This window comes from Cydia strobilella, chromosome 3 (assembly GCF_947568885.1).
Source record: "Cydia strobilella chromosome 3, ilCydStro3.1, whole genome shotgun sequence".
Classification (NCBI taxonomy): Eukaryota; Metazoa; Arthropoda; class Insecta; order Lepidoptera; family Tortricidae; genus Cydia; species Cydia strobilella.
The window spans coordinates 20,733,343-20,758,721 of record NC_086043.1 but is presented as its reverse complement, the minus strand read 5'-3'; the positions used below and the strand labels follow the sequence as shown (position 1 = coordinate 20,758,721).

The 25,379-nt window shown below is 39.7% G+C and overlaps 1 protein-coding gene across 1 annotated transcript; it reads right to left on the bottom strand.

The window, feature by feature from the left end:
- Positions 1–588: 588 nt before the first annotated feature.
- On the bottom strand, positions 589–25,354 carry LOC134756109 (very long-chain specific acyl-CoA dehydrogenase, mitochondrial). The gene is made up of 12 exons (XM_063692924.1): positions 25,019–25,354; positions 22,636–22,840; positions 21,873–22,022; positions 21,056–21,243; positions 19,736–19,874; positions 16,434–16,592; positions 12,954–13,100; positions 11,943–12,059; positions 10,398–10,566; positions 8,661–8,920; positions 6,085–6,232; positions 589–2,247 (listed from the first exon to the last, which is right to left on the bottom strand). Exons 1-12 carry the CDS (start codon positions 25,099–25,101, stop codon positions 2,117–2,119), a joined length of 1,896 nt encoding a protein of 631 aa, XP_063548994.1. The 5' UTR covers positions 25,102–25,354; the 3' UTR covers positions 589–2,116.
- Positions 25,355–25,379: the final 25 nt, after the last annotated feature.

Genomic DNA, 25,379 nt, shown 5'->3' with positions numbered 1-25,379 from the left:
AAAAACGGGACCCTATTACTAAGACTCCACTGTCCGTCTGTCTGTCACCAGGCTGTATCTCATGAACCGTGATAGCTAGAACAATTGATGTATTTCTATTGCCACTATAACAACAAATACTAAAAAGTACGGAACCCTCGGTGGGCGAGTCCGACTCGCACTTGGCCGGTTTTTTTTCTTGATTTAGTGTCCAGCATGTTTTTTTTAATAGTGACGTGAGTTTTCGTAGCATCTATCATTTCTGTCATGTTGGCTAGGCGTCATGTGACTAAGTGCAAAAGGAAATAGTTGAAGTATAATTTCATTTGTACAGTCGCCATCAGATATATCGGAGCGGCCGAGGTGCTCAAAAATATCTGAACACGCACCTAGCGCCTTGACAATAGAGGCGTGTTCAGATATTTGTGAGCGACTGTACTTGACCTTGGCAGGTATCCTGCATACATTTTGACTTTATTCAGATGATCAGCAAATCGAGACATATTCTTCAAAAGCCATTATAATATAGCCATTATTATATTTGTTGTTTTTTAATATGCCTACTTGAATAACCTCTTTATCTTTAAAGGTATGAAATAAAACAACAAATTATACTTAAAAATATACTATTTAAAATAAATATAACTGTCAAAAATAATACTATACAATTTACATTCACATTTACATGATTGGGTCATTCGGCAGAGTTGAAAACATCCAAACCCGAAAAGGGTCAGTCGTCCGAATGTTTTGTGCAATCAAAAAGATTGAATACAGTTGAACACATGATTTTATTAGGCTAACTTATACTAATAGGACGTATTAAGTGGTAGGTTAGGAGAATTTAAGATCTTGACACTGTTTTCTTAACTTTTATTAAGGCTGTAGGGGTTATGTTTGAAGATTGATTTTGGCTAATTTGAGTTTGATGTTGTATAGTCAAGTGTATAAGAGTATTGATTTTATATAAGTACCGTCAACTGGGGTGAATAGGGACAAAACATAAAAGGTGATTTACCTATACATTTGTGTATTTTTTAAGAAAATCTTTGATAAATCACATTTTATGTTTCGTCCCTATTCACCCCAGCCATCTCTATTCACCCCGGTTGACGGTACTTGTGCATATTTAAGAGAGATGCATATTAAACGTGACGTTTTCAACCAAAAGGTACCACATTCACATTGTCGGTTGTCGATAAGGTTAATTAATATTAAATTAGTTATATGGAAATAGCGCCTTATTGACAACCGACAGTAAGTACCCTTTTGGTTGAGAATGACACAAATATTGTTTCCATGTTACCGAGTATGTTTACATTGTCTTTTAATAGTTTTCTTTGGCAATGTCTATTATTGTGATTAGATTCAACTCTCGGCACAGACATATAGGCCGACTCAAATACTCTCTATTTTTTCGTCCCGTCAACCCTTTGAATGCCACGCTTATCGGGTGTGTCGCATCATTCGGAACCTTGTCCGAACGTACGAAGGTTGATATCGGGTTTTTTCATTTGACGTCTTTAGCGGTCAAAGGGTACTTCAATTATAGTATGAATCTTCTCAAATGATTTTTATGTCTAAGACCCTAACCTGTTAAACAACAGCCATTGTTTCTTTTGTGGTCAGCCATTGTGTCACAGCGCGTGCCATTGTCAGATACGACGGTAACAGATTAGGCGTAAAAATCATTTGAGAAAATTCATACTACTCGATTACACACTCGACTGATAAAAATACTTATTTTTAATACAGTTGCTCAAAAAGTGGTACTTTTTGTGGCTGCGTAGCGTGCGAGAAGCTCAATTTCTCGAACTAGTGCTTTTTACTTTTTAGTTCCAAACCTATACTTTCAAAACGCAGTTTTTATGTAATTTAGCTTGAGCAGGTACTGGGGCCTCACTCGTTACTCCTCGGTGTCGTTGAGCAACCCGCGCCGGGCCCGCGGCGGCCGCGGCCGGGGCGCGCACGAGTATGAAGGTATCGCGGGCTGCGGCAGCTCAAGTATCAAGGGCTGTATAGGTACTTTTGGTTTTGGTTTGGTTTGGTGGTATGATACCAACTAATGATATATTAATTTATTATTTTTTCGCAATTGTATTAAAAACTTATTTTTGTACGGACGTCCCTTTTATCACTACAAGTTAAGCGGGTTGACGCTGGGTTGGCCGGGGTGCGCGGCGACCGCGCGGCCGAGCGCGCCGAGCCGCGCGTACTGCTGCAGCGCGCCCGCCTCGCGCGCCGCCGCCAGCAGCCCGGGTACTCTGCCTATAAAACAATCAAAAATACATATATTACCAAACGTGATTACCTATAATTAGATAAGCATCAGTCATGATTGTTATATAGATTTAAGATGTATTATCTGTTGGTAATCCTAAATAAAGAAAAAAAAAAAAAAAAAAAACATAAAAAACAAAAACAGTACAGCAAGGCAGCAGTAAGGTTGTCTGGAAGAGATCGCTTTTTAGCGATAAGACCGCCTGTTGTTACCTGGTTCCATTTTTTCTTTAAATATTTCTTTGTAGTTTTACATGTTTGTAAAATGTATAATTTTGGTGCAATAAAGAATATTTACTTACTTACTTACTTACAGCAATGGAAGAAACTAATAAAATGGAAATCTAATATTTATTTATCTAATATTATCTTTAAAAAAATATTTTTCTCAAAAATGGACGGCAAAGTCGACGTTGCCGGTTAAAAAGTAGGTCGCGAAGTGCGTAGTTTATGGTCAGTCAAAAAATTAAAAAGTTAAAAACAATGCAGTCTCGATTTCGGGACTGCAATGTTGCATACAAATTCCATTATTTGTCGAGTTCCAAACTTTTTAAAAGTTGAAGTGACCATATCAAATGAAGGCATAGGTCCATTAAACAGCCAAACAGATGATCAGTACTTATTATTATAATGTTGGTACCGCGACTATTTAGGTGTCTCAAATAAGTTGGCGTATTTTCAGCAGAAAAATACACTTCCATTTTTAATTAAAAAAATAAAACGGCGGCAAAGCAAATCTTTTTACTTTTTTCTGTGAAAATATATACATAAGAATGTTGCTTCTGTAAAATATTTCTATTATATTTGCATTCATTGCGCCATTTTTGAGAAAAGCACTATATATGACTCGGCTGGAAGGCTACTTGCTGGCTTCGGATTCAATTAAACGGACTCCCAAGGTCGTCCGTTTAAAACGAATCCTCAGGCAGCAAGTAGCTACTTCCGAACTTCGACAATAATGTACTATATCTAAATAGTTACATCAATTCAAATTTAAACTTAGCTACTAACTTAAAATAGAATATGCAATGCTAAGTCACATAATCATTACATTATTTTATCTAAAAAATTCTTACAACCCCAACCACAATTAGTTTGTTATATCACAGTTGCCATGACCACCTCCCGTCTCCATCATCAGATCAGCTCTATGTCATCAAAATATTGCATTGTCAATTGTCATTCGATTTACATACGTATGCAAAATTTCAGCTCGATCGGAAATCGGGAAGTGGGTCAAATTTAGCTTCCAAGATTTAACCCACACTAACATATTAGCGCAAGTTAAATAAAAACTTATAAAATGGCACGGTGTACGTAAGTGTTCGGTAAAAGGATACCGGATACACGTGCTAAGTGATAACCTGGCGTGGATTCATTAAAAAAAATACATGGACCGCGAGCCAGGCGCAAATTTCGTCAGTCATCGCCTCCCGGGCGAAAACTCGTATAGCGGTTACAGGCTATGTATGATGAACCCTCGTGATAGTCAGCTGCCGCTCCGTTGGTGGGTTGAGGAATGGCAGCCACCGAAAGGCGTAACACGGTCTTTCCACCGCGATACAACCGGCTGACTATTTGTTTTATTAACAATAGCATCTAAACTACCATCTGACAAAGTATCAAACGGGAGGCGATGACGTCAATGACTGAAAAGAATTTTCTTTTTTACATGTTCATGTGACCAGCTGACGGTCTTTCCACAGCGATACAATTGGCTGACGATTTTGTTTATTCACAATAACATCTAAACTATCATCTGACAAACGAGTTTTCGCCCGGGAGGCGATTGGTCATGGAAATCTGTTCCTGGCCCGCGGTCTAACAGGTAAAGACAGATAAAAAAGTAAGCTTAGAGTGCTCATCCTATACATCAATTTCCTTACTTAATAAATAATAAGGTGTATGTAGTGTAAATTAATTTTTAACAAGTAGAAACGTCTGCGAACGATGCTTGAAAAATTACTGCTTTGGGTGAGACTTGAACTCACGGCCTCTATATCGATACTCCAGCGCTCTGCCAACTGAGCCAGCAACAGGCTCAGCACGGTCGCATTTTTATCGCCTGTCACCATGCCTGTCACGTTTTAATAAGTATATAAGTGCGAAAGTGACAGGCATAGTGATAGGTGATAAAAATGCAACCATGCTGATACCGCAAGACTTCATCCGCTATCGCTAACGGCATCTCGCTTAAAATGAGTTTTTATCAATGTATAGAGTGAGCACTCTAACTTAAAAATTTTCTACGGTAAACATTAAAGAAAGAGTAATGTAGATACTATACTCTAGCAAACCATATTTGTCAGTAGAAAAAGGCGCGAAATTACCAAACGACCCTTCGCGCCTACATTTTTTAAATTTGCCGTCTTTTTCAACTGACAAAGTAGCTGTGTCAGTAGGTAGGTAGCTGTGTCGGCAGGCCGAGCTTGGCGGCGCGGGACGCGCGGGACAGCACCACGGCCGTCGTGTACACGTCGATGGTATCTATTATTAGATGGTGATATGTACCTAAGGCGTCGTGGGCCCAGGCCTCTGCGAGCTTGAGCTCGTGCGCGGCGGACGGCAGGCCGAGCTTGGCGGCGCGGGACGCGCGGGACAGCACCACGGCCGTCGTGTACACGTCGATGGTATCTATTATTAGATGGTGATATGTACCTAAGGCGTCGTGGGCCCAGGCCTCTGCGAGCTTGAGCTCGTGCGCGGCGGACGGCAGGCCGAGCTTGGCGGCGCGGGACGCGCGGGACAGCACCACGGCCGTCGTGTACACGTCGATGGTATCTATTATTAGATGGTGATATGTACCTAAGGCGTCGTGGGCCCAGGCCTCTGCGAGCTTGAGCTCGTGCGCGGCGGACGGCAGGCCGAGCTTGGCGGCGCGGGACGCGCGGGACAGCACCACGGCCGTCGTGTACACGTCGATGGTATCTATTATTAGATGGTGATATGTACCTAAGGCGTCGTGGGCCCAGGCCTCTGCGAGCTTGAGCTCGTGCGCGGCGGACGGCAGGCCGAGCTTGGCGGCGCGGGACGCGCGGGACAGCACCACGGCCGTCGTGTACACGTCGATGGTATCTATTATTAGATGGTGATATGTACCTAAGGCGTCGTGGGCCCAGGCCTCTGCGAGCTTGAGCTCGTGCGCGGCGGACGGCAGGCCGAGCTTGGCGGCGCGGGACGCGCGGGACAGCACCACGGCCGTCGTGTACACGTCGATGGTATCTATTATTAGATGGTGATATGTACCTAAGGCGTCGTGGGCCCAGGCCTCTGCGAGCTTGAGCTCGTGCGCGGCGGACGGCAGGCCGAGCTTGGCGGCGCGGGACGCGCGGGACAGCACCACGGCCGTCGTGTACACGTCGATGGTATCTATTATTAGATGGTGATATGTACCTAAGGCGTCGTGGGCCCAGGCCTCTGCGAGCTTGAGCTCGTGCGCGGCGGACGGCAGGCCGAGCTTGGCGGCGCGGGACGCGCGGGACAGCACCACGGCCGTCGTGTACACGTCGATGGTATCTATTATTAGATGGTGATATGTACCTAAGGCGTCGTGGGCCCAGGCCTCTGCGAGCTTGAGCTCGTGCGCGGCGGACGGCAGGCCGAGCTTGGCGGCGCGGGACGCGCGGGACAGCACCACGGCCGTCGTGTACACGTCGATGGTATCTATTATTAGATGGTGATATGTACCTAAGGCGTCGTGGGCCCAGGCCTCTGCGAGCTTGAGCTCGTGCGCGGCGGACGGCAGGCCGAGCTTGGCGGCGCGGGACAGCACCACGGCCGTCGTGTACACGTCGATGGTATCTATTATTAGATGGTGATATGTACCTAAGGCGTCGTGGGCCCAGGCCTCTGCGAGCTTGAGCTCGTGCGCGGCGGACGGCAGGCCGAGCTTGGCGGCGCGGGACGCGCGGGACAGCACCACGGCCGTCGTGTACACGTCGATGGCGGCCGACGCTAGGCGGTTCAGGACGAACTGCGGACAAACAATGTAGGATTAAGCTTAGAATAAATTTAAAAGTGGAAAAATTACTGCCTTGGGTGAGTTCAAGTCTCACCCAAGGCAGTATAAAAGGCAAGATAAAAAAGTAAGCTTAGAGTGCTCATCCTATACATCAATTTCCTTACTTAATAAATAATAATGCGTGTATGTGGTGTAAATCATTTTTTAACAAGTAGAAACATTTGCGAACGATGCTTGAAAAATTACTGCCTCGGGTGAGACTTGAACTCACGGCCTCTGGATCGATACTCCAGCGCTCTGCCAACTGAGCCACCAAGACCTCATCCATAGTCAGCAAATCTTCCCACTATATGGGTCTAGGGGACCCTAGCGACATCTACCGTAAGAGTGTTACAATTCTTAAACGGTCACCGGAGTTCCTAGTCATATTGGAAATTCACCAGTTACGATGTGCTACCCATTCTAAATTAATTTTTAACAAGCAGAAACGTCTGCGATCGATGCTATTAAGCTTAGAATAAATTGGAGTATCGATCCAGAGGCCGTGAGTTCAAGTCTCACCCGAGGCAGTAATTTTTTCCACTTTTAAATTTATTCTAAGCTTAATAGCATCGATCGCAGACGTTTCTGCTTGTTAAAAATTAATGTAGGATTACCTACAAAGTAGTGGAAGTTAGAGATATCGTACGAATCACGTCGGGCATGTCTTCATCATAAAACTAAATCGTAATTATTATTCATATTGCGATGCAACGACAATCGAATTTAACTTCAAAATCTCAACAGAAAAAAATTACAAAACAAACAAAAAAAAACGATCTCATCCACATGGAACCCAGTCATTAGTAAGTGTAAGCGAAACCAAATATCGAAAGTTGAAAAATCGAATATTGTGAGTGTTGTGTGTCGACCCGGTAACATCCCTAGTGCGCAAAACGTTCAAGTTAATAAACAAGACCAAGTGCGGGTAGTTCGAAAAACTCGCGCGCCTAGAAGATGTTGATGTCAACTTTAGCCAGTCTTCTCCGAGACCACGGGGACAACGCCGTCCACGAAACGTCGGAGGTAAATTTAAAACTTATTTTACGCGATTAAGTCCCGTCGTTGTAAATAATAATAAACAAAAAAAATCCAAAACCAGATTAAGCAAACTTTGACAGCGATGACAGAGATTCAGAAATCGACAAAGAGTATGGTAAGTTGGATTGAAGGATGGAGTGACCTTTCTGTCTTAGCACAGCCCCTACACTTAGTACAAAGGCATCGACGAGTATTATCAACGGTTTTTACCTGTTCATCCACAACCTTCCTTCCGTACTTGACCAACGTAGATTCAATGGTCTGTCCGTACGCATCCACACACTTCGCCAACATTAGCAGCTGGACGCAATTTATCCGCTACCAAAGGACTGATGTCAGCAATTTGAGTGTATACAGAAGACTAAAAATGACCGTTCTGTCTTAGCACAGCCCCAACACTTAGTACAAAAGCATCGACGAGTATTATCAACGGTTTTTACCTGTTCATCCACAACCTTCCTTCCGTACTTGACCAACGTAGATTCAATGGTCTGTCCGTACGCATCCACACACTTCGCCAACATTAGCAGCTGGACGCAATTTATGCGCTACCAAAGGACTGATGTCAGCAATTTGAGTGTATACAGAAGACTAAAAATGACCGTTCTGTCTTAGCACAGCCCCAACACTTAGTACAAAAGCATCGACGAGTATTATCAACGGTTTTTACCTGTTCATCCTCAACCTTCCTTCCGTACTTGACCAACGTAGATTCAATGGTCTGTCCGTACGCATCCACACACTTCGCCAACATTAGCAGCTGGACGCAATTTATCCGCTACCAAAGGACTGATGTCAGCAATTTGAGTGTATACAGAAGACTAAAAATGACCGTTCTGTCTTAGCACAGCCCCAACACTTAGTACAAAAGCATCGACGAGTATTATCAACGGTTTTTACCTGTTCATCCACAACCTTCCTTCCGTACTTGACCAACGTAGATTCAATGGTCTGTCCGTACGCATCCACACACTTCGCCAACATTAGCAGCTGGACGCAATTTATCCGCTACCAAAGGACTGATGTCAGCAATTTGAGTGTATACAGAAGACTAAAAATGACCGTTCTGTCTTAGCACAGCCCCAACACTTAGTACAAAAGCATCGACGAGTATTATCAACGGTTTTTACCTGTTCATCCACAACCTTCCTTCCGTACTTGACCAACGTTGATTCAATGGTCTGTCCGTACGCATCCACACACTTCGCCAACATTAGCAGCTGGACGCAATTTATCCGCCACCAAAGGACTGATGTCAGCAATTTGAGTGTATACAGAAGACTAAAAATGACCGTTCTGTCTTAGCACAGACCCAACACTTAGTACAAAAGCATCGACGAGTATTATCAACGGTTTTTACCTGCTCATCCACAACCTTCCTTCCGTACTTGACCAAGGTAGATTCAATGGTCTGTCCGTACGCATCCACACACTTCGCCAACTCCTTAGCGGCTGGGCGTAGTTGATCCGCCACCAAAGGACTGATGTCGCCGGTGGAGGTGATCCCGACGACTCTGCCGGCGCGCTTGCCGGCCTCGCTGAAGATGAGGCCGAGATTGGCGGTGGGGTTTTTGAAGGCGCGCTGGAGTTCCTGGAGGTGGGAGCCGGCGAATTGGATGCCTGCACACAGAAACAATTTACCTTTTAAACAACAAAACTAGATACAGATATAGTTCGTCAAAGGACTGTCTCATTACAAACATAGACAGAGAGAATCATACTATCATTGTCTTACATTAGTACTAGCACCCAAAAGAAAAGGATGAGTATAGTCTTTTTTGTTCTTGTTTACTGACAATTTGGCTTGACTGACAATTAGATGAAAAAAATAGTGACCAAGACCGAATCATTTTATTCACCTGGACGCCACAATGTCACTCACAAACAGATAATTAAACACGTTAAACTTGTAACAATCTTCCTTCTTGCGTGGGAAGTTAAAAACAGGGACAAAACCGCTCTTCCCGCTGTATATATGTCTAAAGTTAGAATCATCTCTAATAGTTCCTTTATATATAGGGTGGGCCAATCATAAATGCATTTTCAATCAGTCAATACGAAAAGAGAATTTATCACTGGCCCACCCTATAGTATGAATTTTATGAAATGATTTTTTCGGCTCGTTCGTTTCGGATCTACCGAGCCAAAAAAAATCATTTCATAAAATTCATATACCATAGTTGATAATGTTGATATTAACATCGCGTATCGCGTCCGAACACGCAATGTTTTGTCCGAGTACTACGTCACGCGATATTATGTAAGCATCGTAATGTAACTGCCAAGCAGAGATGGGCATTAATCGATTAATCTTTTAGTTAACTAATCAATCGATTAAAAATATCAATCGTCATTTTTTAATCGCGATTAATGTAGTTGCGATTAAATTAGTTGTGAGAATGTTCGACTAACAACTAAATTAGTTTTAGTTTCAATCGACTTAATTTCACGATTAAATCTATATTAAAACTACGTAGTCGCCCGTTTTTGCATTTTTTATCTTGCAATATGTAACTACAAGTACTCGTATGTTGTAACTATGTTAGTTTGGGTTCCCCAGTTCTTATTTACCCATAGATAAGATAAATTTAATTCAATTTCAGAGAGATGCACTACTTTAGTAGCAAAATAATAGTGAGAACAGATCTCACTCCTTAGAAACGGTCAAAATATCGTAAGTAATACATGACTATTTTATTTTTAAACATCCGTTAAGATGTCCTAATCAGTCTGTCAACATAGCCATACCGAGGTATTCTATTCAATTTGCTTCTAACATTAGTCGCGAGAAAATAGTCTAACTAATTAGTCGATTACAAAATTTAGTTGTCCGAAATCAATCGGCAACTAATTTAGTTGCAACTAAATTAGTTGCACTCTATACAACTAAGATTGATCAATCGTCGTTTTCAATCGTCAGTCGCAATTAATTCTTGTAATCTTAATCGTTAATCGTTAGTCGATTACATTTTGCCCATCTCTGCTGCCAAGTCGGTACAGACTTAAGTGTGGTCGGAGTCTGACTTTATGTAAACTTTATTCCAACGAGGTCCAGGTTCCAGGTCTGTCAATGGTCAATTTTGTGTGTTGTTCTTACCTGTCAATGCGACGAAGAGACGCAAGATGTCATTGGTGCCCTCAAAGATACGGAAGATCCTCAGGTCACGGAGCACACGCTCCAAACCGGTGCCTTTCATGAAGCCCATACCGCCGAGGATTTGGATGGCTTCGTCTACCACCGTCCATGCTGAGTCTGATGCGAACACCTAACCAACAAATCATATTTTGATACATTATTAAGTAAAACGTACTCAAATAATGGTAAAAAAATCAGCGTTTAATGAGAGAAGACAGTGTCAGTTCGTATAATCTTTACAACGGGTGAAAATATCAATGCTAGCCCTGCAGCTACGTCTAATCCTTTGTCTAAAGTTAAGTAAAACCGCACGTGCTACTTAACTGCATGTTTCGAGGCCTGCTACAAATCGATCGTGGTAAAATGAAGAAAATAAACGAATGAATAAGGTATTAAATATATAAAAATTGATTGTTAATTAAAACTAAGAAAGTTAATTGTAATAAACGAAAAAAAAACTAATAGAATAAAATATGTATTTACCGTTAAATATATTAATAACGCGAGTGACCATATTTTAAGTCGATAAACGCTCGACATGTTTCACCGTCAACGCAAGCTCCTGATGACACTCCTCGGTACGGAGTGAAACATGTCGAGCGTTTTTCGACTTAGAATACGTGAGTGCCCCTTAAGATATTTAATAAATAAGGTATTAAATATACAGGGTGTTTGGTAAGAGGATGCAAAGCCGGAAGTAGGTGATAGTTTAGTTTAGGCCATTCAGAACATTTTAAGGAAAAAAAAAATATTTGTGCTTTCTTAGGATATTAAAATAAAAACTAAAATAGCCTTGGTTATTCAAACCGTTTTAGAAACATGCTTGGCTGGCTATTGCCCTTTTGCCCTTCCATTTAAGCTATCAAGCACGGCTGTAGCTATCGTATCAGCAAATGCTAAAACTTAAATAAAAAAAATAAAAAAATATTTGTCTAAGACATATATGCCTTAAAATGTTCTGAATGGCCTAAACTATCACCTACTTTCAGCTTTGCATCCTGTTACCAAACACCCTGTATTAATAACGTGAGTGACCGTATTTTAAGTCGAAAAACGCTCGACATGTTTCACCGTCAACGCAAGCTCCTGATGACACTCCTCGGTACGGAGTGAAACATGTCGAGCGTTTTTCGACTTAGAATACGTGAGTGCCCCTTAAGAAAAAATAGTATGAAAAAAATAACCTTATTAAATATAATATGTCTGTGTCTCACGGAAGTTTTGTTATTAAGATTGAATAAGTGTTTGCTTTAAATCTTTTTCGTAAACTATCTACTATAGTCTGTCAAGCCATTACCGTCAGTAGAAAAAAGCGGCAAATTTAAAAAATGTAGGCGAAAAGGGTTATCGTCCCATTAGAAAATTTGAATTTCGCGCCTTTTTCAACTGACAAAGTTGTTTGACAGACTATAGCTAAAGTGAGAGTAGTGAGACTAATATATAATTAACCATTTATTTGAAGCAAATTTAATTCACTAGCCAAAGTAAGCAAATTCGTATACATACCTTGCTAATAGCGGCCTCGAGGTGGTAGTCCTTAGCGCCAGTGTCCATGTTACCGGACACCATGTACGCGAGGGACTCCGTCACGTAGTGGAGCATCGCCATACGAGCTAGTTTTTCCTAAAAAAATAAACACTTATGGTCACAACATGCAACTATAAAACCACGGAAGGAAATCCATACTTAATATTATAAATGCGAAAGTTTGTCTGTCTGTCTTTCTGTCTGTGTGTTCCCTCTTCACGCTTAAACCGCTGAATCGATTTAGATAAAATTTGGCATTGAGATAGGTTGAGTCCCTGAGCAGGACATGAGAGTTTTTATCCCGATAATCATCCCTTAAGAAAGTAAAAAGCGGGGTGGAATTGAGATAATTCGCGATTTCGTGGTTGATCTCATAGTAAAAGTTGCTCAGCATAATCCCAAATCCTCCCTGGCAACGGGAATGGACTTATGTTTTAGCCACCCTGTATAAGTAGATCGTACGAAGAATTCGACAGTCTGCCGGATGTAGGATCCATATTCCCGGGAATTGCCGGTTCTCGCCATACAAACTCAGTACCGGGAGCAAACCCTAGCCGGATGGCTCAGTTGCGCGCTAATGGAGTTTTAGAGAGGTTCAAAAGTAATGTAATTAACATACCTAGATGATACGAAAAGTTCGACAATTTGTATTATGGCTAAGATTAGATTAGATATATTTATTTCTTAAAAAGAAAAAGAAAGAGAAAAAGGCACAGTATTTTACAAAAAAGATAAAACAAAGGTTTTCACTAAAAGATCGTCAACTTAAGGTTAGAACAGAAATCAAATAATAGAATATAAAATTAATAAATGAAACAAATGTCACAAAATGTGTGTGTTGTAATTTGACCATCTTTGTACCATATTCTATGAAATAAACATTTGTATTTGTATTTTGTAAAAAGAGAGAGAGAGAGTACGTTGGGCCCATACCCGTAATGTAATGGTTCGGTAGAGGGGTCACACCATTGTATGTGACATGTGACATACCTGGATGGTGCCGAACTCGATGAGCTTCTTGCCGAACTGAACGCGGGTAGCCGCGTGCTCAGCGGCCTGCTTGATGGCGGCGCGCTGCGTGCCGGCCAGGGCGGCGCCCATGCCGAAGCGGCCGTTGTTCAGGATGTTCATCGCAACCTGACAAGTAAATAATTATGTCTAAAAATTGTGGTAATTTTAAATAAGTGTTTTACAACCTGCCAATATAGTCATAATTAAATTACACGTGGAACTCAATGGAATTAAATAAATTAATAGTTTAAAAAACACTAGAAAAACACGCTTATAAATAGTGCAAACACGACTATGATACGATATTCCATGATGGAATGCCCAAACCTCGACGTGTAGCCTCTCTGTCGCACTTGTAAATTCGTACGTAAGTGTGACTGGGAGGCAACACGTCGAACGTGGTTCGCAGTAGGCCCTCATGGCTGGGATCGAACCAACATCACCATAAGCACTAGGCCAACCAAGTCGAAATTTTTCGAGTAGTATATGCAATCTTTAAAGGTTTACGGCGGCTTTTGGCCAACATTTAAAGTCAGTCTTAATTGTGTCAAATTATGTAATAAAGATAAAATATATCAAAACTTATATGTACCTATTAAAATAGTACCCAAATAAGTACCCAATTGATTATAATGAAATAAAATAAAATAATAAGTAATTAATATAATAAAATAAGTATAAAATAATAGGTGTTAGATTTTAATCTTATATGCCTTGATGAAAATGCGTTAATTTTAATTTATGTACCTAGTTATAGTTTATATAACATTTAAAACTTTCGCGGTTTAAACACATATTAAATCACATTTAGAAACGGGTCTATCGCGAATTTATTTTGTTACCTTTATTTACCGACGTTTCGACACAGGTTTCACTGGTCGTGGTGAAACCTGTCACCAGTGAAACCTGTGTCGAAACGTCGGTAAATAAAGGTAACAAAATAAATTCGCGATAGACCCGTTTCTAAATGTGATTTAATATGTAGTTATAGTTTAGTTTTAAGAAATACTTGCTGTGCCCTAACAGGGTTCATGTGTGAACGTACCCTAATGTAACATCTGTTTGTACCACATGATAATAAGCAATAAATTATGAATTAAATACAAATATGTTATGTACACATAGTAGTATCGAGATAATGTAATGATTTTACAAATCCGGTTCGAAATACATTATTTTATACATCTAGGGGCTTGGCAATGAACCCGCCAAGATAATTGTTTTCAACATCTTGTAATAATATAGATAATTTGCAGTCACCCATTATCATCTTCGTATCCGGAAGTGTGTCTACAATGCGGTAATGAATGTATTATCGCAGTATTAAACAACGTATCAGTATCAATTGCCAATAAGTCAACAAGTGCGATTATACCTACTGTTGTGTAATCTTAATTACTATAAACAGTCTACAGTACCAATCAAATAAAACAAATCTTGATTATGTTAAGGCAGCTTCTTTTACGTTAAAATTTTATAGAATTTTATACACCCCAGGCCAAAAGTATGGAAACAAGCTTGTATTTCAATAGAAAAGTGTGATCTTTTAAGCGATGGATTTTATACTACTCATTGAAAATTTGGTAAAAATAATAATAGAACATTTTAAAAGTAAATTACTCTGGTTGTGATAGTTGCCAATTCAACATCTTGTCATGTAATTACCGGGTAGGTATAATTATGTAACTTTTTCCTACTTTATTTTTTTAGCTTTTTGACAATATTTTAGGATGCTTTGATATTAAGCGTGTATTTTTAATGTTTTGGGTTTGCCTAATGTAAGTCTTAGTTTACAAATATATACAACAAAGATAGAAACATGATATATTAAAGAAAACAACGTTGTTTCCATACTTTTGGCCTGGGGTGTATCATGTAGCAGTATCCGCGTGATCTAATCTTTGTACTCGTTGCTGCGAGCTGCGAAATGGCATTGAGAAATTGGGAATAAATTCATTGATAAAATCGCTATGCACTTTTAAATCTGATGGTACATAACTACTACGTACTATTAATATAATAAAGCAACGTGAAAGTAACTCTGTCTCTCTGTTACCTTTTCACACTTATACTGTTTGAGTCCCGGGGAAGGACATTTAATTTAAAGGAATATTTTTTTAAAGATATGATATGATAAGTACAAATTCTTTGGATACGAAGTCGCGGAGAGTCTGTTTAGAGTTGGTTTGTCCATAATTTAAAATCCCTAATTAATAAAATGAATGGTCGCAAAATTGTTATTTGCGTTTTCTATACGAAGCAAACTACATCTATTTATGTTTATTATGACTAATCTAATGAGGGCAATTCATTATCTAACGATGTCTCATTAGGAAATGAGTGATGCGGATATTGTAAATTGTAATAGTCTTATTCGATTTGTTACTTAAGTATTTCACAAACTACATTCTAGTCAAATAAACATTTTCGACTTTCAGTAAGCTTGAGTTAGGCTTTATGTTTTTTTTTCATCTACTACACTATCCTCCTAACGTTAACATCAAGCTACTTCATTGAGAGCTCTCTATGAGGTTGCCTAATAATAATTAATTATGCTAAATTATATCTCGACCAGACAAAACAAACGAACAAACGTTGATTGTATTTACAAATAAATAAATAATATAAATCTGTTGAAAAGAGAATGCCTCCTTGTTCTTGACAAACAGAATACTCTTGAAGCAGTAATACAATGAACATAATATATGTCAATAGGAGCATTCCATCGTTACGTAAGGGACATTCGGACCCATTTTTCCGAGCCTGGTTCTTTTTGGCTTGCCTTTTTATGGTGTAATATTGGTATCATCTTGAGCTTACTGATTGCTATGAGAATTTTCTGAATAACTTGTTTTCTGAATAAACTGTTTATTTACTTTTACTATAACGCAAAGTCTAAATACGCAAGTCGACAAAGTAATCCGGAATTAAAGCTAATATTTCGTAAGCGATTCGCATGCAAATTACGCCAATACTTTGTCCTACACGTAGACATTGCATAAGGCGAAAAATCTCCTTATATGATCATGTTTTTCTAAGACGCGTTGATATTCGTAGACGTGGAAAAAATATATGTAGTTCTTGACTATATTATCTTTAACATCATAGCTTCCGATACACGAATTATGACACTTCGCTCGATACAATTAATTCCCAAAGTAAGCTCTAACTCGGACTTTTAATCCTACTTTACTCGGTTATTTATTATGTGATACTATAAACAAAAAAAGAAGAAAAAATAATCTTAACTTAAATAGTAATTTCATAGCTTTCGAAGCGTTGTAAGGTAACGTTTTTAAAATAAATAAAAATCGACAAAATTCGATCAAAATTTACACTTGGCGCGTATGATCTTTCCCGTTCTTTCTTACGAAATGTGACAGTGACAGCGGCAAACCGATGGATGGATGGAAAAAGATGAAAAACTTACCGTTTTCATGGAGTCGAATATGAACTCACCTTGAATCCGTTACCGACGCCTCCCAACACGTTTTCATTGGGAATGGGAACGTCTTCGTAGTACACTTCAGTGGTATTAGAGCACTTAATGCCCATCTTGTTTTCCGGAGGGCCGGATGACACGCCGCCGAAGGAGCGCTCTACGATGAACGCTGTCACCTGTCAAATGTAAATAAATATTAGGATTTATAAACTGAATTATAAGTTATATAGTCTCCATGGATATAAGTATAAACTAAAACAAATGGCATACTAAAAGAGACCGAGCCCTCCAGTGCATTCCAGTACTTTAAAATACAAATCAAAAATGTAATAAAAATTATTTGATTTTTTCCATAATTGCGAGATAGTGGTTTTTAACCAATGGCGTTACAACCGTGAAGCAACAGTGGCGGTCCTCGAATTTATATACTGAACATCCTTTTTCTGACTTTATTCATGAGCTTCGAAAATGTTTGTGGTTCTTGGCAAAAAAAAATTGTGTCGAGTGGTCCCTTATCATATCACTGTAAGAGGGTATTCCACTTATCAAAGATCTTTGTCCAATGTGTTGTTTACGCGGAACACCACCCTAAAGTTAAAATATGGAACTTGAACGCTATAAGAAATAGCAAAATTTGCTCTTAGGAGCCGCAAGGCCGAAAAAAGTAATTAGTAATGTGACTTAGTTTATCAGTCCGATCCCCCATTCATTTATAGGGTTCCGTACCCAAAGGGTAAAAACGGGGCCCCATATACTTTAGACTCCGCTGTCCGCCCTTCCGTCTGTCACCAGGCTGTATCTCATGAATCGTGATAGCTAGACAGTTGAAATTTTTACACATGATGTATTTCTGTTGCCGCTATAACAACAAATACTAAAAACAGAATAAGATAAATATTTAAGTGAGGCTCCCATACAACAAACGTGATTTTTTTGCTGTTTTGTTCCGTAATGGTTCGGAACCCTTCGTGCGCGAGTCCGACTCGCACTTGGCCGGTTTTTTCTAATGCTAAAAAAACGAACTAGGGTGTTTAATCTTATTGTGGAAGTTAGGGAATATCCTAAGCCAGTGGTTCTCAACCAATGGTGGTCCAACCCTGAAGCAACAGAAGCGGTCCTCGAATTTATATATATGTCGGAATCGTGGGCGTATCTTACTATCGGCAGCGCATCAGAACCTTCAATCGTGGATGACGAGGGCTTTCAATGAAATACGATATCCAACTCACAGTCTTTACTACACAAGACTGTTTACAAATCACAGCACGTTACATTTCTTATCCAAAGCAAACCAGTGGATTAGACCCAGGAACCGCCAACGTCGTCATCTCCTCCCGTTCGTGCTCATCAGTCGATTGATTGACAGCCTCACTTCAATTGTTCTGGATTCTACTGTTTAGGCAGCGCCGCAGCGGCAGCGCACTCTATGACGACTTGGCGGAACAACTGCGTCGAACGCCACTCAAGTGTACTGTAACACCCTAGTTTGCTCTATTTGTCAAAGATTGCGCGATAACGCCTATGAAAGGCAATAGATGGCACAATTCAGTCATTCTCCGACATATAGAACACATCCATTTGCTGACTTTATTGAAAATATACATGAGCTTCGAAAATGTTTGTGGTTCCTGGTAAAAATAAATTTTGCGTAATGGTCCCTTATCATGTCACTGTAAGGTTTATTGAATTTGACTGCGTCGAAAAAGTAATTAGCAATTTGACTTATCAGTCCGATCTCCTTTTCATTTTTAATATCCATCATTGTAGCCGCCGTGCAGGTCTCGGCGACAAATAAAAAGATTTCGATTTTAAGTAAACTTATAATCAATAGGTGCTGGTTACTTTAAAAGGTACAGTTGACGTAAACGGTTAAAGGTGAAGAAGTGGTGATAACAGTATGGAGGCTGATGTGAAAGTGGTTAAGCTTTTTTTTTTTTTTTAATAATAAATATTTGGCCGCGATACAGGTTATGTGGAGCGCTCCTATTGGTGCATTTAAATAAGCCTCCGCATAGTAAGCGAGCCCGACGGCTGCGTTTTGCTACTGCATTATACACATAAAAGGTTGCGTTCGTAACAATCATTTCGGCTCAATTTGTGGTAAATAGAAATATAAAAATATTTGACCTAGAAAGAAACGCTTGTTTATAGGTAACTAATAATAGACGTTGACATTGAACAAATCATAGGTCTAATGCAAAAATACGAATTTGTACTTGTACTATGGACTTCGGAATCGGTGCCAATTCTCGAAGCGGACTTAATAGATAAGATTATTATTGTACGTTAGTTTCGATGTTATTATTTGCATAGTAGTTTTCGAATAAGATAACATCCTTCTTCCTCGCGTTATCCCGGCATTTTACCACGGCTCCTGGGAGCCTGGGGTCCGCTTGACAACTAATCCTAAGAATCGACGTAGGCACTAGTTTTTACGTAAGCGACTGCCATCTGACCTTTCAACCCAGAGGGGGAACTAGGCCTTGTTAGGATCAGTCCGGTTTCGAATAAGATAACATATCGATCTTTTTTAGGGTTCCGTATCCAAAGGGTAAAAACGGGACCCCCCTATTACTAAGACTCCGCTGTCCGTCTGTCACCAGGCTGTATCTCATGAACCGTGATAGCTAGACAGTTGAAATTTTCACAGATGATGTATTTCTGTTGCCGCTATAACAACAAATACTAAAAACAGAATAATATAAATATTTAAATGGGGCTCCCATACAACAAACGTGATTTTTTTTGCTGTTTTTTCCGTAATGGTACGGAACCCTTCGTGCGCGAGTCCGACTCGCACTTGTCCGGTTTTTTTTGTTAATGTATGGTTTGTGAGACTTTTATGTCTGGAAGTATTATTTTCTGTAATTGTCTTCTTTTACTTGCTCGATTTCTACCAATGATACTGGTAAGCGTACCAGATTTTTTTGTTCTAAATACCCATGTGTATTTGTGCGTCTGTCTGTCTGTAAAAAGGTCTGCGGATTTCGGTAAAGGATAGTGACACACCTACAATGGTTTTTATTAGGGTTCAATACCCAAAGGGTAAAAACGGGACCCTATTACTAAGACCACTGTCCCTCTGTCTGTCTGTCAGGCTGTATCTCATGAACCGTGATAGCTAGACAGTTGAAATTTTCACAGATGATGTATTTCTGTTGCCGCTATAACAACATATACTAAACACACTCTCCCGGTGGGAGAGTCCGACTCGCATTTCTCTGGTTTTAAAGTAGATTTGAACTTTTTCACTGTAATGATTATGTCGAGGGTATATAAATTATAAATTTAAGTTTTGTAATCAGCATTTTATCTTTACCTTGTCAACGGTCTTCCCGTCCTTCTGAATAGGTGTCTGCGCGAACACAGTCATGACCTCAGCGACTCCACCGTTGCTGATCCAGATCTTGGAGCCGTTCAGCTTCCACGAGCCATCGGGTTGCTGGACTGCTCTCGTCCTGTTTACAGATTATATGTTGCAATTTATACAAGTTTATACTATTTTTTTTGGGCCATTTTCAACCAAAAAGGTACTTATTGTCGGTTGTCAATAAGGCGCTATTTCCTTGTAGCTTCAATTTGAAATCAACCTTATCGCCAAGTGACAATGTGGTACCTTTTTGTTGAAAACGTCACATTTGTTTATTAGGATCACCAACAGAAGATACAATTTACATACTAGAATTAAAAGGCCACATTAAAAGACTTCCCCAGAAGAAAGAAGTAAGATCCCCCACTTACAGGCAATCACAGCATGGATTATTATAATAATTTAAACATTAAGTCACTTAGAAAAAGACTTAGTATACATTAGAATAATTTAGAATAAGTATAAAATACTAATTAATAAGACACCTAATACTTAATATTAACAATAACTATTTCACACAACGTAACTATGATGTCAGAATAATGGGATTTCGTTAACGGAGACATATCTTAAGGTAAATCTCTTAATTCTATTGGGCATAAGTGAATTGCGATCCGACTACCAACCTAACATCTCGAATCCTACTAAGCAAAGTACGAGGGCAGTACAAAACGGTTTTGTGTAGTACAAAGCGATATTATGAACACACACGAGCGAGATTGGATCAGAAAACGGATTTTTACTATATAGAAACCTCACCCTTTTTTGTCCCATTCCCATAATAGATCATTATTGAAAACTTTTTATTATTATCAAAAACATTCTCTTGGAAACGGCAGATATTTTGAATTCTATCCAAAAATAGGTACATTACCTACAGAAATTTGAACCAAATTCTTTCGTGTCTCAGCTTAAGGGGCCCGCTGACTATCAGCTCGCCGGACGATATCGGCCTGTCAGTTAGAATAAAAATATGACAGTTCCGAACAACTGACAGGCCGATGTCGTCCGGCGGATTGGTAGTCAGTGGGCCCCTTAGAGCTCAACAGAATGCTCGTGTGAACGTTACTATATTAGCACGTATACTACTAAGACGGGATCATGCTGAAAACCGGAATGCCCTAAGCAGGAATTCACCAACGGCATGAGCAAGACTGAGGGTCAATTTATATTTCTGTTGCTGGTCTGGAGAGTACTGAACAACAGAATAAAATAACCTTTAAGCTCATGGACTGGTTGTCTCTCGCGATGCTTTAAACCGGTACTTACTTGATGGAGCCAGCATCAGACCCTGAAGACGGCTCAGTGAGGCAGAACGCAGCGTACTCCCCACCAGTTACTCTGGGGAGATACTTCTGTTTTTGTTCTGGAGTACCGAACAACAGAATACCCTTGAAGCCAATGGACTGGTGAGCTCCGAGCGTGATGCCCACACCCAAGTCGTGAGCGCCGACGATCTAGGTAAAATAGACGAATTAGACGACGGTCACTATCATCTGTCTAGATATTATTCTAAACATAGGTTGACGTTAATACTTAAATATTACTTTGCTTATTAGCGAAAAGATAACGTGCTAGGCAATCAGTGATAACCCGTTATACTTACTTGCGTATTTTACATGCAATTAATGTTCCTCCCACCGCAAATAAATACGCAAAAATATATAACAAACCACCACCAAAAGAACCAATACTCGACAAGTGTTTCGCCTCTCTACGAGGCATCCTCAGGAGATGTTGACGCTCTGAAGCCAGGCAACGAAAAAAAAATTTGCGTATTTATTTTTGCGATGGGAGGGTGGGAACATTAATTCATGTAAAAAATACGCAAGTATACGGTAGTACGGATTAGCATTGATTGACGCTAGTCAATCACTGATACCGATTGAGCAACTGACTTTTTACCAGTTTGATAAATCAAATCAGTAAATTATAGGATTGGTATTAAAATATTAAGTGATTTTTATCACATAAGTATGAACTCTGGTTACCTGGTTGGCTGGTACTTAAATATAAATGGCGAAAACTTGTCAACAAAAGTTATAGTATTTTATTGTTCTTGTCAATATACTCAGTAGACACTTACCTCAACAAGACGCGCGTACTGTGTGTTGCTAAGACCGAGGCCGCCAAGCTCACAAGGCACCTGCAGGCCGAAGGCGCCGAGGTCCCAGAGCCCGGCAAGTGTGTTTGGCTCGATCTTCGCGTCATGGTCGTTCCTCGCGGGGTCGTTCACCTGCGCACAGATAAAGTTCGTGCCATTAGGTGCCATTCATTTATTAACACGATTTAGGGGGGGAAGGGGTTCGACCATGCCCTATTTTTTCTTACAAGGGGGAGGGAGGGGGTATTGAAGAGTCCCCGGCAAGCTCGGCCGAATTTCACCTTCCCATACAAACGGAGTTTCGTTCTCATTTTAAAACTACGTGTTGGATTGTAAGATTTCCTAAAGATTATACTTTGAAAACCCAGTTATCGCTGCAGCTTACTGTACTTTTATTCTATTTTAATGTTTCATAATTAAATAATAAGAATGTATTGTAAAGCGAAGTTAATTTAAAAAAATTAGACATCAAAGGTTTCTTTAAGGCTATGTCAAGACGTGTGAACCTAGCCTAAGAAAAAAAAACCGAGCATGTCCCGCAATCTAACTACCTATTGGAAAACACTGTCATTTTTCTTTATACTATTATGGTAGTCAATAAGCATAGAGTTCGATAGAATGCGGCTAACTTAGCGTATGTACGTGTGTAACAGCAGGTGCGTGCGAGTCAACTTCTTTAACAACCTGTACACTCTTTCTTCACAAAAAAAATTTTATTAACGAAAAATAAAAATAACAAATATACCTCTTGGAAGAACTTCTCAACTGGTGGTACAAGCTCAGACAACACCTGTCTCTGGTCCTCAGACAGCGGCTCAGGGTACGGGAACACCGTGGAGGTCTCTAGGGCTCCTCGGAACAGGTTCAATGTGAATGAGTCGCTTGAGCGTGGTCCGGGACGCTCTTTCTGGGCTGACTTTGTTGCCTCTGTGCGACGTCCGCCATCGTTGCTAGGGCAAATAATTTTTGTTGATATATAATTATTGCATGGGACAGAAAATGCTCAAGGCATTGACCTGAGTATGTCTAATTTTACACTCAGTGTGCAACTCTTAGGCCAAGCGCGCACTACGATTTTAATTTTTGCGACAAGATCTTAGAATCCCGCTGTAATATAACTACTTATAGTATATTTTTGTCGTATATGCGCGCATTGACATATAAACACATATGTTGCATTTCTGCGACAAAATTATCGCACGACAAAAAATCGTAGTGCGCGCTTGGCCTTAAAGAGGTGTCTTAGATATGACCAGTGATCGGCACGGACCACCGTCCGTGTGGCACCCCACACCGCGGGATTCCGAACAATAATCTTAATATGGACATGAATGGACATGACTCAAATGCCGCAATCTTGTCCGGAAAAGTAATTCTATTGAGTGTTCTTTTAAATGAGAGGTTTTTAATAAGATTTCTACTCGGAAACCCGCGGTGAGGGACGTCCGTGCTGAACACTAGATATGACACAAAAATATTTAAAATAATGTTTATTGACAGTAACAAGTTTTTCAACAACATGAATAGAGTTCATCTAACCTCGTAAGGCTCAATATGTATTACAATGTACACTTTGTTTCAATCTAATTAATAAATACATACAGTAGTATATCTTTTGTTTCATTGTTTTGTAAAACAAACGAAAGTCACCCTAATCTATAATACAACAAGGTTCAAATTATAAATAGGGAAACTGTATGGTGGGCCTTACGAGGCTAAGCTAACTTTGCACCGATTTTGAACAGAACCCAACATTAATGATGACATGGCCACAATTTGTCATTGCAAATGCCATGCAGAGTTAGCTTAGTCTGACTCTTCAAGTGTTCAGTTGAAGCTTTCTTAAGCACCATTTTGCAAGAGAGGATATTGCTTTGGTTTGGTAATACTAACAGCAACACCCTTAACTGTCCATCGGTGGACCTAATGCCTTTAGTAATAAGGTTTACAAACTGTCAGTTAACAGTATGGGCGATGGTACAAACACTAGCATAGTATTCTTTGAATGTTATGTGAATTAAATGCTTTGACACACATAGTTGAATTCATTCAAAGGTTAAGTGACTGCATTTGTAGTGAATGAAATGATAAGCATTCACAATGGCATCAATCATTTGGAACTCATATGTATAAAACCTTTTAAATAAGCCCAGATCCAGATAATTTCATACATTTCGGATCCGGATTGCAAAGCCTAGGTATGCTCTATTACAGGGATCCGGACCGTGGTTCACCATTTGGTGACCCCCTCTATTAAATTACATGAGTATTTTACTGCAGTTTTTTAATGGCAGTTTTCTTTATGAACTATTAAAATTCAAAATTTCTATGAGTGAATTATCTCAATTTGGCAGACCTACGGCTAAAACATAGTACAAACCTTAGAAATATAAAAAAGCCAGAGAAGTCGGACTCGCGCACGAAGGGTTCCGTACCATTACGCAGAAAACGGCAAAAAAAAAAACGTTTGTTGTATTGGAGCCCCACTTAAATATTTATTTTATTCTGTTTTTAGTATTTGCTGTTATAGCGGCAACATAAATACATCGAAAATTTCAACTGTCTAACTATCACGGTTCATGAGATACAGCCTGGTGACAGACGGATAGATAGCGGAGCCTTAGTAATAGGGTCCCGTTTTTACCCTTTGGGTACGGAACTCTAAAAATGATGTCAAGATATGATCATGATGATAATATGATATTACTAATAAAATAACCAATACATTTGGATCTTTTTTTAATTTTTTTACAAATTATCTTTTTAACTTGAGATGAATGATTTTTCCATTTAAAATATCATAGAAGAATAACATTGAATTTGAAAATAACTACAAGCATTCATTCTTGGAATTGATTATAATCATCATTATAATTAGAGGTTAATTATTTTGCATGCCAACAATTTTAATTTAAAACAGGTGAAAGTATAAAACCAAATTGTGTACGTATACGTATCTACGTAACATACTAGATGGCGACTGTAAAGGGCAAATTCCAGAGTTACGGCATCTATTTGCGGCTGTATACGGATGCCAGCAGTGATAATGGCATTGAAAGGCCCTATAATAAGGTCGTGGTGCAAAGTCCAAGGTTGGTCTCCGTAGGGATCGAGGACGTGGTACTCACTTGTAACGCGGGGTAGGACGAGCATATGCTGGTGAAGCCGCGACACAGCGCCCAGCAGAAGTCAACAGCTTAGCACCTTTCATCTTCAGTCACTGAACACGAATGCTGATTTCGAAGATTACGTTTGCTTGCTTAACCACTCCTTACAGTTATATTCGTAAGATTCAGAAACAAATGTTCATCGTTGAATTAACTGCAATTAATTAATTATTTTGGCTACAGTGAGATTTTGACCTACAGAACTAAACGATAAATCATAACAAATAAAGTCTAAAAAGAACTTTGCTCTCCACCCACAACTTTTCTACTTGAAGCACTAGCACAGACTAGAGAATTCTGTTCTGTGATTTATCTGCGCTTA